At 40.4% G+C, this 13,314-nt stretch overlaps 1 protein-coding gene across 1 annotated transcript in view; it reads right to left on the bottom strand.

The window, feature by feature from the left end:
- The window catches only part of LOC141140044 (CD109 antigen-like), a 138,159-nt gene that overhangs the window by 106,737 nt on the left and 18,108 nt on the right, over positions 1–13,314 (bottom strand). The window contains exons 4-7 of the mRNA XM_073626806.1: positions 12,181–12,411; positions 9,889–10,014; positions 6,236–6,278; positions 5,774–5,861 (exon numbers count right to left, since the gene is read on the bottom strand). Coding sequence (XP_073482907.1) covers positions 5,774–5,861; positions 6,236–6,278; positions 9,889–10,014; positions 12,181–12,411 — 488 coding nt within the window. The remainder of the gene's footprint in view (positions 1–5,773; positions 5,862–6,235; positions 6,279–9,888; positions 10,015–12,180; positions 12,412–13,314) is intronic.

Genomic DNA, 13,314 nt, shown 5'->3' with positions numbered 1-13,314 from the left:
GCCTAAACTGACTACATTTTTTTTTATATTTTTTTTTTGGATATGTATTATAGCAGAAAGTAAAAAAAATGTTTGTTTTTTTTCAAAATTGTCATAGTTTATAGCGCAAAAAATAAAAAATGCAGAGTTGATCAAATACCACCAAAAGAAAGCTCTATTTGTGGGAAAAAAGGACATAAATTTTATTTGGGTACAGCGTCCCACACCCACGCAATTGTTGGTTAAAGTAACTCAGTGCCGTATCGCAGAAAATGGCCTGGTCATGAAGGGGTAAAACCTTCCGGTCCTTAAAGAGGAAGTAAACTTCCTCTGCAAATGTTTACCTATAGGTAAGCCTATAATAAGGCTTACCTATAGGTACTGAAAATATCTCCTAAACCTGTACAGTTTAGGAGATATTTCCAGTGCATGCAGCCAGTGACATCACTGGCGCATGTGCTCTGAAGGCACGGCCCACATGTGCCGTTCCTTTCGAGCCGTGCCACGACCGGCAGCTCCCACGCGCATGCGTGGGAGTGACGTCATCGTGGCTCCGGCCAGTCACAGCACCGGAGCCTGCAAACTCGGAGCAAGCTCCGGCAACGATGTCGGCCGAAACAGCGGTAAGGTAAGGTAAGTTTTAAGGTAAGTATTTCATATTGAGCTAGTATGTGATTAATACTACCTCATTACGCCTTTGTCTTGCAGGTAATTTTTTTTAGGGGGGGGGGTGTTTCAGAGGTTTACAACCTCTTTAAGCGGTTAAGCAGCATTCCAAAAAAAATAATTTAAAAGAGGTGGTAAACCGCATCAATTTATTTTTTAAACCCTGCAAGGTAAAGGCATAATGTGCTAGTATGCATCACATACAATGTAGTATACATCGTGACGCGGCCAATCAGGCGGCCGAAGGATGCAAACCTGGAAGGTTTCATAATGTGCTAGTAGGCATCGCTAGTATGCATTGCCTACTAGCACATTATGAAATACTTACATTAGAATTAAGCCTTCCAGCGCCACACTGTCACCGCTGACAGGCACTTCCATCGGTCTTTCTTCCGGGTTTGCATCCTCCGGCCACCTGATTGGCTGCCTCACGATGACGTCACTCCTGTGCATGTACACCGGATTCACGGACACAGAGCTCTGAAGGGACAGCACGGGTATACCGTCCCTTCAGAGTGCATGCGCCGGTGATATCACTGGCTGCATGCAGTGTGAATATCTCCTAAACCGTGCAGGTTTAGGAGATATTCACTGTACCTACAGGTAAGCCTTATTAAAGGGTTACCTGTAAGTACATGTAAAAAATAAGAGTTTACTTCCACCATATTTTCATAAACCACTCCCTGATGATAAACATTACTCGTGACAGCTTCTAATGACATTGAAAACGTGTTTTGGTTTCAGGTGTGTAAAGCAATTACTGGATCTGGCAGAGGAAGTTTATTACAGTAGTATTTGATACAATAGACCAGCCTTTTTCAACCAGGGTGCCTTCAGTTTTCCTTAGGGGTGCCTTGGCAAAATGCTTAAAAATTGCCCAACAGATGCATACAAGCCAGTGGGTGGATTAAGCCTGCATTAAAGTGGATGTAAACCTAAAAATATTTTTTTTTAATGAAGACTTCTACTTGGTACAGTAGAGGATGTCAAGTCATCTGTGTCCAGTCTTGCCACATAGAGTTAAGCAATCCTCTTGTCTTTTTTTAGTAAGATAAAAAAAAAACGACACACAGATAAGTTTGTGTCACCACATCCCAGACTGCTGTGACTGACATTTGATTTCTTTATATCATGAACGGCATGAGAGCAGAGAGAGTGTGTTACGATTTCAGCTTCACATCACTCCTCCTTACTTCTCTAGCTCTCCCAGGATTGGCTGCTCCACACCTCATCATGATTGGGCATGCTGAAGTCATGTGGTGCCTTTCCTATAGGAAAAGGAGAGTGGGAGACTGTAGAGGTGGGAGGGGAGTCTAGTGACATTATGACTCCGCCCACCGAGCACCGGCAAAGAGCTCACACACCGATTCCAGAGCTTTGCAGGGCTCCTCCTGCTGAAGGGGGTGACATTTGCAAGGAAGGGATACATGCAGGAGGCTTACATGTATACAGTATATACATTAATATTGTGTCATTAGCTTATACTGGGTGAGTGGTGGGTTTACATCCACTTTAAGTTACACAAAGCCACAGGTTTTCATTGTGGATAAGTACAACCTTCTAACCACCAGTGTCCTAACAACCAATGATGTCGATTGATAACGAGATGGTCGGGTGCACAGAATCATCGTTTGCATCTTGCCTGCCCCCTTCCGTCAGTACTGGGGTCACGTTAACTGAGGGAGGGAGAGCAACAGGGGAGAGGAGAAACATTGGAATACTAGTCAGTGCAAGGATGCCTTGACCGAAAAAAAAGGTTGAGAAACACTGCAATAGACTTGCTGACAAAGTTGTAACAGTTTAATGATTACAGTTAAAATACAGCAGCATGCAAGGATGCATCGTATTCTTACTGATTAACCTGCCATCCAAAAAGGTTGGCCATAGATGGCTTGTTTGTTTTTTCGAACAGCCAGTAAGTTGATTGAAAAAAAAAAATCAAATGGATTCCTCCATCCGCACTAGCAAGGTGGATAGAGGAATCTTCCCCATTGAGATATTGATCAGTGGCTTATTGAGAACATTTTTCTAACATTTCTGTTTTTAAAAATGTTGATCGTCTTTCGAAATTCAGCCGATCCCTGCCAGCTTTAGATATACACTCATAGGGATTAAAATCCATTGATAAAGTATTCAGACCCCCTTCATTTTTTTTTAATTTTGTTATGTTGCAACCTGATACTACAGTTGTTTAAATTTATTTTTTTCTCATTAATCTACACTCAGTATCCCATAATGACAAAGTGAAAACAGAATTTTAGAAATGTCTATGTCTTTATTAAAAAGGAAAAACTTAAAATATCACATGTACTTAGGTATTCAGACCCTTTAGACTGGCCATACCTTATACAATTTTGTACAATTTTCCTTTAGATTTACCAAAACCATATAATATGAGGTCAAACTTAAACACTTTCAATTTGTATGCAGTCGGGCAGGCTCTTGCACTATACAGTTGAAGGTAAATGTAAAGGAAATTAAACAAGAAAATTGTATAATGTATGGCCAACCTTACTCAGTACTTTGTTAAAGCACCTTTGGCAGCAATTAAAATCTCAAGTCTTTTGGAGTATGGCATAACAAGCTTTGAGCACCTGGATTAAAGGATTTTCTGCCATTCTTCTTTGCAAATCCTCTCAAGCTCAGTCAGGTTGGATGAAGACAATCTGTGGACAGACATTTTCAGGTCTCTCCAGAGATATTCAATAGGGTTCAAGTCAGAGTCTGGCTGGGCCACTCTAGCACATTAACAGAGTTGTGCCTAAGCCACTCCTGTTGTCTTAGTCGTGTGCTTAGGATCGTTGTCATGTTGGAAGGTGAACCTTTGGCCCATTCTGAGGTCCTAAGCACCGTGGAATAGGTTTTCATTGAGCTTATCTCTGTACTTTGCTCCATTCAACTTTCCCTCAAGCCTGATCAGTCTCCCAAACACCCCCACAGCATTATGCTGCCACCACCATACTTCACGTTTGGGATGGTATTGGGTTGGTGATGAGCGGTGCCTGTTTTCCTCCAAACAAAACATTTAGAATTGAGGCCAAATAGTTTAATCTTGGTTTCATCCTCACAGTCTGAGCATTCTACATGTGCTTTTTTGCAAACTCCAAGTGGGCTTTCATGCGGTTTGCACTGGGGAGAGGCTTCAGTCTAGCCACTGTGCCATTAAGCCCAATTCGGGGGAGGGCTGCAGTGATGGTTGTCCTTCTGGAACTTTGTCCCATCTCCATACAGAATCTCTGGAGCTCAGTCAGAGTGACCATACAGTTCTTGATCACCTCTCTTACTAAGGTCCTTCTCCTCCGATTGCTCAGTTTGGCTGGTTGACCAGCTCTTGGAAGAGACCTGGTTATGCCAAACTTCTTTCATTTGTGAATTCTGAAGGTCACTGTGCTCTTGGGAACCCTCAGTGTAGCAGAATTTTTCTGTAGCCTTCCCCAGATCTGTGCCTTGTAATTATCCTGTCTCTGAGCTCTGCAAACAGTTGCTTTGCTTTGCAGTGGCTTTTGCTCTGATACAGTATGCACTGTCAGTTGTGAAGCCTTTTATTGAGAGGTGTGTGCTTTTCCAAAGCATGTCCAATCAATTTATGTAGTTTACCATAAGTGGACTCCAATCAAGGTGTAGACACATCTCAGCAACGATCAAGAGAAATGGAGGCACCTGAGCTAAATTTCAAATGTTGTTGCAAAGGGTCTGAATACTTGTGCCAATGTGACATTTCAGTTTTTCCTTTTTCATACATTTGCAAACATTTGAAAAATTCTGTTTTCATTTTGTCATTATGGGGTATTGAGTGTAGATTAATGAAAAAAAGTTATTTAAACAATGATAGTATCAGAAAAGCAAAGGGGGTCTGAATACTTTATCAATGCACTGTAGGTATGCTTTGATAGCAACCACTAACCAATGTCCAAAAAAGAAGTTTATGCTGTCACATTGTGGTGGTCGGTGAGGAGGTCTCCATTGCATAGGTCAAGATAGAATACAAAGATCAGGTAGTCTAAATCTGCAAAAACACTGTATGAATTTTGCTCAGTAGGTGGCCCTGTTGACTGCCTCCCGCTCAACATCCCCCAGTTGAAGAAAAATCACAGGAGCTGGGTGGAAATTTGCTAGCTGAAGAGTGGCTGTATCCAATGGGATACAGCTCCTGGCTTTTGACAGCCAGCAGGGCACAAAAGGCCCATTCGTGCTTTATAGCCTGCAATCTGAAAAAAAAAACAGTGTATAGCTAGCGTACATTTATTCAAATTAGTTTTTTATCTAGCACCACTTTGAGGGTACCCTTACAGAAGCATCAAAATAGTTCCTGTAAACTAATTAGCACAACAATCCTGTGCTTCCAAGTATCAAATTTACAGATACTGTAATCATAATTGCAAATATTTCTGCACTTACACCCACTAAGTTTTGTTTTTTTATTACTTTTTAGAATGTAGGGTCTAGTTGTTGCACAGACAACTTCATGGCACTGTGCTACATACAACTTAAAGGTAATAAACTTATTTCCACTAAGACTATTTTTATATGAAAGTTCTAAATTTTGTAAAAATCTCCTGGTTGTGATATTTTAAAGGCAAGACAATTCCAGAATAAGGGTTAAAGGATGGGTTCACCTCTTGGAACATGTTACACACATATTTAGGGCGTAACGTGTAACATGCTTCAGTAACTCTCCCCAATCCCCCCTACCTGTGACAGCAGAAGGGGGTCCTCTCCCCACACCTGCTGCCACATTTTAAAATGGCATGGCTGTGCAGGGCCCGTGTCATTCATTCACAAGAACACAAACGGCAGATGGTTTGTTCTTCTCAATAAACTGCATAGGGAACTGATGAGTACCCTTTTAGTCCACTTATATGTCCTCCAGCTTTCCAACAGAAAGCCTGTACATAGGTATAGGTATGAAAGCTGAGGGATATTTCTGCAGGAGCCTGATATTGAACCTGTGATCCACTGATTGCTCATACAATGCTCTGCAGGTTCCAGTGAAAAAAAAAATCCCTACTATAATATGTGCAATTGCTACTTTTTTCACAAGGGTAAACTTTAGGTTTGTGAATGAAGTTGAGCGCTTGCTCACTGACCACTACCTACTGTGTTCCATGTTGTGGGAGCTATAACTTACTTTGCAGTCACTGTACCAGTAAAGTTCTTCATGTCTGAGGCAATGAAGAAAGATGGTGCATCTAGCCTTACATCAAACTTTTGAAAAACTGGAAGTAAATATTAAAAAAAGAAGAGGAAAAAAAAGAAATATAAGTTAAACAGACATTGGTGCAAATTCTCTAGCTCATGTGACCACTAACATTAGCACGTGTTATTTCCCCATGATACTCTCAAAATGTAATTGTATTTATTATTGTGTTTATTTATTCATTCACTTTGATATGTTTGCTGCTGAAGGATCTTAACTGTTGTAAAACATTTTATAGCTGTGAATGTCATATAATGGCATAAAATGCCAAAATCTCATAATAACCAGGGTATCATAAAGTGTTCACGATTTATGTCAGCCTACATTGTAAACACAGCGTTATCTGAAAGGTGCAAACAATTGCTGACTATATAATATATAATAGACACATACCATTTTCAGCAACAACAAAGGAAACAAAACTCTGAGTTGTATCCTAAAATTAAAATAAAATTGGAAAACATTATGGTTCAGCAAAAGAAATACAATAAAGTCACAGCAATAGAAAAAAAATTTTATATATATATATATATATATATATATATATATATATATATATATATATTTGTAGCAAAGTGGCATAGTAACTCCGTGCTACTCAGTAAATTGGTGATTTATGCCAAATTTTGGGAGAAGAAAGCACACTGAGGGCTTAGGTATGGACTGGCTTCATAATACAGTTATAGCTTAGAGCTTAGAGCCCCACCCTCCTGAGGGAGGGCAGTGTGTCTGAGGGTGAGATGCAGCCGTGCCTCAAGGTCAGTTTGGGACAGAGGAAGGCCCAAGCCTGAGAAGAAGTCCATGTGGGATGAGAACAGCCAGGAGGCTGTAGAGAAAGTCCAGTAGGGACAAGCTGGGAAGCTGCAAGGGAAGAAGCAGCGTCTGCACATAACTCTGGGATGTGTTTGATGGTCAGGAAGAGCAAAAGATGTTTGGCGGTCAGGAAGACCCTATAGAGGTACTCGGAGCAGTAAAGATGCCACAAGAGAGCCAGGAGGCCAAATGTAATGTCTTTGCACTGATAGGGAGAACTGCATGGGAAGAGCTATCTCTATGAACTTTGGACTTGCTTTTAAATAAAAGTGGGCCGCCATACCCTAAAACAGTTTTGAACTGTAAACGCACCTACCTATAGTTTAATCACTTCAAATATATATATATATATATATATATATATATATATATATATATATATATATATTTGCACATATACAGTGTCTCACAGAAGTGAGTACACCCCTCACATTTTTGTAAATATTTTATCATACCTTTTCATGTGACAACACTGCAGAAATGACACTTTGCTGCAATGTAAAGTAGTGAGTGTACAGCTTCACCCTCAGTGCCGGCAGCACTCATGCAGCCCCAGACCATGACACTCCCACCATCATGCTTGACTATAGGTAAGACACACTTGACTTTGTACTCCTCACCTGGTTGCCGCCACACACGCTTGACACCATCTGAACCAAATACATTTTTCTTGGTTTCATCAGACCACAGGACATGGTTCCAGTAATCCATGTCCTTAGTCTGCTTGCCTTCACCGAACTGTTTGAGGGCTTTCTTGTGCATCATCCTTAGAAGAGGCTTCCTTCTTGGATGGCAGCCATACAGACCAATTTGATGCAGTGTGCGTCGTATGGTCTGAGCACTGACAGGCTGACCCCCCACTCCTTCAACCTCTGCAGCAATGTTGGCAGCACTCATACATCTATTTCCCAAAGAAAACCTCTGAATATGATGCTAATCATGTGCACTCACGTTCTTTGGTCGACCATGGCGAGGTCTGTTCTGAGCGGAACATGTCCTGTTAAACCGCTGTATGGTCTTGGCCACCGTGCTGCAGCTCAGTTTCAGGGTCTTGGCAATCTTCTTATAGTCTAGGCCATCTTTATTTAGAGCAACAATTCTTTTTTTCATATCTTCAGAGAGTTCTTTGCCATAAAGTGCCATGTTGAACTTCCAGTAACCAGTATGAGAGCGTGAGAGCGATAACACCAAATTGAACACACCTTCTCCCCATTCACACCTGAGACCTTGTAACACTAACGAGTCACATGACACCGGGGAGAGAAAATGGCTAATTGGGCCCAATGTGGACATTTTCACTTAGGGGTGTATTCACTTTTTTTGCCAGCGGTTTAGACATTAATGTGTGTTGAGCTATTTTGAGCACATTTACACTGTTATACAAGCTGTACACTCACTACTTTACATTGTAGCAAAGTGTCATTTCTTGTGTTGTCACATGAAATGATATAATAAAATATTTACAATATAGGGGTGCACTCACTTTTGTGAGATACTGTATGTATATATATATATATATATATATATATATATATATATATATATATATATATATATATAACATTGAAGGGCAGGAAACGCCTGCGGAATGTAAACTGCATGTATGCACAACAAAGAAGTGCACTTAAGTACAGAGGAGTTGCAGCATGAAGTGCCAAGTGCTTTTACTGCTCAAAGGCTAATTGTAACGGTGATAGTTTCAGGCCACCCTGCTCATCCCCAAGCTAAATTAACAATATACATGGAGCGAAGGAGATAGTCTGTCAATGTTAAAGAAGCAATTTTGCAGCAAACCCATGCTTGAAACTTAGGAACTGGTAGACAGTTTGGGTGTGTGTATTTCTCAATGGAGAGGGATCCGTACAGACTGGAGTTCTGACTGGAAACCCATGAAACACTGTCTGGACTGGAGACCTCGTATGTGACTGAAACTGACAGACTGAAGCGCAGTCTAGCATTGCTACAGAGACCGATTTAAAGCTAGCCAAGTAGGTAGAGTGAGTCAGACAGAGAGTTGGTCTGGCAAAGTTGTCTGATAAATGTGACCAGATGACAAAAAACATAGTAAGGAAGCTGGTCGCTCAGCTTACTCCAGTTTGCATGGGAAATGTCTTTGTTTTCACGCAACAAACATAGGCAAGAAAACCTCAGTTAATGGACTGATTCCTACCAATGTTCTACAACTGATGCTGATCTCTTTCTGGTGAGTTAGACATGAAAGAGTTCAAAGTTTAATCTGTCTAGCTATCTTCTATTCTGTTCATTTTCAGATGATCCCTTAAAATTCATCTTTTCAGGGAAGTCTATCCCTCCTCCACCTAATAAACTGTACTTTTACTTTCTCCTTCAGCTCAACCCTCATAGTTACTACCTTTTATATCACCCTCATCTTTGGATTATAAGCCATCGCAAGCAGGGCCCTCCGTACCTTCTTGTACGGAATAGTATTTTACCTGTACCATGTCCCTTTATTTTGTGTAAACTGTTGGTGCTATAGAAATCCAATATAATAATAAGTGTTTTAAACAGAAATAAAGAACTTTTAAAGATAAAATAATTAAAACTGTTTAAAAAATAACAAGAAACAGTTTAAATACCATCACTATTACCCAGCAAGCATTGAACACTCACTAAACTGAATTACTGAAATCAGTTAAGCTGGCTGGGGAGACTTCTGCCTGTCCTCTGTTAAGCCTAGTACACACGGGCCGAATGCCTGGCAACATCGGCCAATAAAAAAAAAAAAACAGCTGACATTCGGCCTGTGTGTATGGCAGCAGGTCCGACAGAAGATGGCCATTCAGCTGGCTTCTGCTGGACAAGCATGCTGGAAAACCAGCGGTCGACTGGCTCCGGCTCAGTGCTCTCACCCAATCTACGATCATCTACAATGTCAAGGCCACATAACACCACATAACATCTTGTGTATATATGGCTGTGAAAAAAAATTGTTATTGGGAACTGACATTTGTATCCTCCATTGAGATCTGTTCTCTCTACAAGAACTATGTGTACCCACTGTTTAAGTTTGCCGAGCAATCCTGCAAAACGAAGACTCTGAATGTAGGCCCTCACCCAATCACTGAAAACAGGTTTTTACCTACAGTTCCAGAAAACTCTTTTAGACTGCACATACCTAGTTATGCTCTATTAAACAACAACTGACAGACAACTTACTAACATTTTCAGTAAACATTGTTCACAGTATGATGATGCAATGTTTAAATACTTACATTTAATGTTGCTGAAATACCCCAAACACCCAACATAGGGCTGTCAGAAAGCTGGAACTGAGTTGAAATTACACCCAAGTCCGACGTCATGTTTAGGTGCTGCTGGATAATATTATTTCTGGGATCCTATCATTTCAAAATAAGACAGAGTTGTCAAGTTGGACAAAAATGTGCTGAAATAAGACAAAAAAAACTGATGGTGCACAGCAGCCTTAATTAAACTAATGATGGAATGCAATTGACTATAGAAGTTAAGAAAAAAACATCCCCCCTGGATGGTCTATGTACATTGCAAGGATTATAACAAACTTTTTTGTAGATTCCTACCTTTTGTTATTCTGAAGAAATCTATGTGTGTTTGTCTGTGCCTATGTTCCGAGGGAGTGGTTTCATAATTTACTGTGAGGTGTGGAGCTGAAGGGCACTAATGAGGAAATCTGCTGGGCCTGCATCCCTTTAGATGTGTTCCTATTGAAAGTATCTCTCAAACAGTTATGCCGCGTACACACGAGCGGACTTTACGGCAGACTTTGCCCGGCGGACTTTTCAACGGACTTTACGACGGACTTTCTGAATGAACGGACTTGCCTACACACAATCCACCAAAGTCAGTCGAATTCGTACGTGATGACGTACGACCGGACTAAAACAAGGAAGTTCATAGCCAGTAGCCAATAGCTGCCCTAACGTGGCTTTTTGTCCGTCGAACTAGCATACAGACGAGCGGACTTTTCGACCAGACTCGATTTCGACGGATAGATTTAAAACATGTTTCAAATCTAAGTCCGTCCAACTTTTGAGAAAACAAAGTCCGCTGGAGCCCACACACGATCTAATTGTCTTACAAAATCCAGTCCGCCGGGCAAAGTCTGCCGTAAAGTCCGCGGCATTACATTTTTGTTGCAGGGGATGCCTGCAATCTGATTTGTATCTTAGGCAGACTTCTGGGAAAATTGATGAGCCAATCAGACAAGCAGGAAAAGATGTTTCTGGGGAGTGATCAGTACACATTCTGTGTACAGAACAGCTCCAGGTAGCCATATTGCAATGTATTCTCAGAAAATTACATTGATTGCAGATTGAAAAGGAAAGGTAATTTTTAATAACATTCAATTACAATAGGATTAGTGTCGCAATCATGCGCTATATTATTTTTTCTTTATTTGCTATTTTTTTTCCCCACGAAAGTGGAGTTACCATTTAAACATATTTATGAAGATGAGTTCCACTCAAAATGTTATGTTGGGTTTTTGCTCATATCAATTTTCTACTGGTAATACTTCCACTCATATAACTGTTCCACCGGTGATATGACTACACAGGAAGTTATGTGAAAGTTGCCTTATGGGGGGTCGGGTACATATACATTAAAAAAAGTACTTACAAAAACACAGGGGGAGATTTACTAAAGCTATTGCAAACAGAATCTTGTTCTGCTGTGCATAGTAATCAATCAGCTTCTAACTTCGGTTTGTTCAATAATGCTTTGACAATAAAACCTAGAATCTGATTGGTTACCATGCAAAGCTGCACCAGTTTCAGTAAATAGTCCCCATATATTGATGTGGCTATTATTAACCACTTTCCAACCGGCTGCCGTCGTTATACGGCAACAATATGGGACTCGCCGTTCCCGTGGGTCGGGCAAACTCTATCTCAGCTGGTGACCCGCAATTGCCTTGTACACAGGCAGAACGGGGAACAAGGCATTTCCCTGTTCTGCCTAGTGACACGTCAGAGATCTACTGTTCTCAATGATTGGTAACAGTGATCCCCGGCAGCCCAACCCTCTGCAGTTAGAACACACCCAGGGAACACACTTAACTCCTTGATCGCCCCCTAGTGTTAACCCCTTCCCTGCCATTGTCATTTTTACATTGATCAGTGCATTTTTTTAGCACTGATCAATGTAATAATGTCACTGGTCCCCAAAAAGTGTTATTTGGGGTCAGATTTGTCCGAATGTCGCAGTCCCGTAAAAATTGCAGATTGCCGTAGTAGTAAAAACAGAAAAAAAAATAAAAGTCCCTAAATCTATCCCCTATTTTGTAGACGCGATAACTTTTGCACAAACCAAACAATATACACCTATTGCGATTTTTATTTTTTTTTACCAAAAATATGTAGAAGAATATATATTGGCCTAAACCGATGAATACATTTTTTTAATAAATTTATATATATTACAAAAAATGGCCTGGTCATTAAGGGGGCAAATCCTTCTGGGGCTGAAGTGGTTAATGAAGATAAAAGTGTACTAATCAAAAATCTGTCTAGACAAGTAATACCCACCCTTATAACAAGATCCACGTCTCCGGTATTTGGCTTCATATCATAACTTATAGAAATTATTCGAATCTGGACAGTCTCTCCCGGCCTGTACAAGGTTTTGTCAGTTTGGGTAAATGTTGCAGTGTTTTTCATTTGCATTGGTATATTAAATGTATCTGAGAAAACTGATGCATTCTGAGTCGATCCATTGACAGCCAGGACAAATATATCAAAATTGGTGTTTTTTGCTATCTGTAGGAAAAAAAAAAGTTAACATTCCTGGCAAAATTGGTTAATCGACAGAACAGAGCACAGAAACAGACACTGCTTTACTGGTCCTGAATTTCTCCTATTACTTAGAGGTAACATAAATTGCTTTTCCTGTAGTTCCTCTTGACATTCCTCTGGTAGGTCAAAATCTAATGGCCCATCAACATTCATACACCCACAATTATTAAAAAAAACTATACAGTAAATCCTACTGGTGTGTTACTGGGATAAAACCAGGGCTATAGTGGCAAACATGAACAAACATGGCGACAGCTCATAAACTCCAGGACTCGGGCTGTAAGGGAAAAATGCTAACCATGACTGTACTGTCCCCACTGCATGACACCCCTTTGTTACCCCCATATACAGTACTTCTACTTTACCTGCACCACTGCCTGTAATGTTTTTTATATTTAGTGACCCATTTATGGTACTGAATAGAGGGAAAGTTTGTGTATTGTTTTTAGATTAAAGTGGAAAGTTAGATAAATATTACCATTACCTTGGTTTAGTTATTAGATCTGTGGTGCAAGACATAATAAATCGATCGAAGAAACCTAAAATGTTTTAAACAATTGCCTTTCAAATCTATTGAACAGCCAGGAGATCACATCACAATAAAAAGTACCTTCAAAACTGATATTTCATCTTCTGGTAAATGGAGGAAATTAAAATCCCCCAATGATTTCCATAATATTTGTGTAAAACCAGCCTGCCCATACATAGATCGAAATTCAGATGGTCTTTGCTGTGGAATTTCAATCCATGTATGGCCAGATTAAGCCTTATCGAAAAGGTTGGGAGTTTAGGCCTTAATGCGTGCAAGCTCTAGAAACAGAAGCAGATTCAAGGCTACTGGCCATGTTTAAAGTGGTTGTAAACCTC

This window comes from Aquarana catesbeiana, linkage group LG04 (genome assembly GCF_042186555.1).
Source record: "Aquarana catesbeiana isolate 2022-GZ linkage group LG04, ASM4218655v1, whole genome shotgun sequence".
Lineage (NCBI taxonomy): Eukaryota > Metazoa > Chordata > Amphibia > Anura > Ranidae > Aquarana > Aquarana catesbeiana.
The sequence above is the reverse complement of the archived record's forward strand: the minus strand, read 5'-3'. Positions and strand labels throughout refer to the sequence as shown.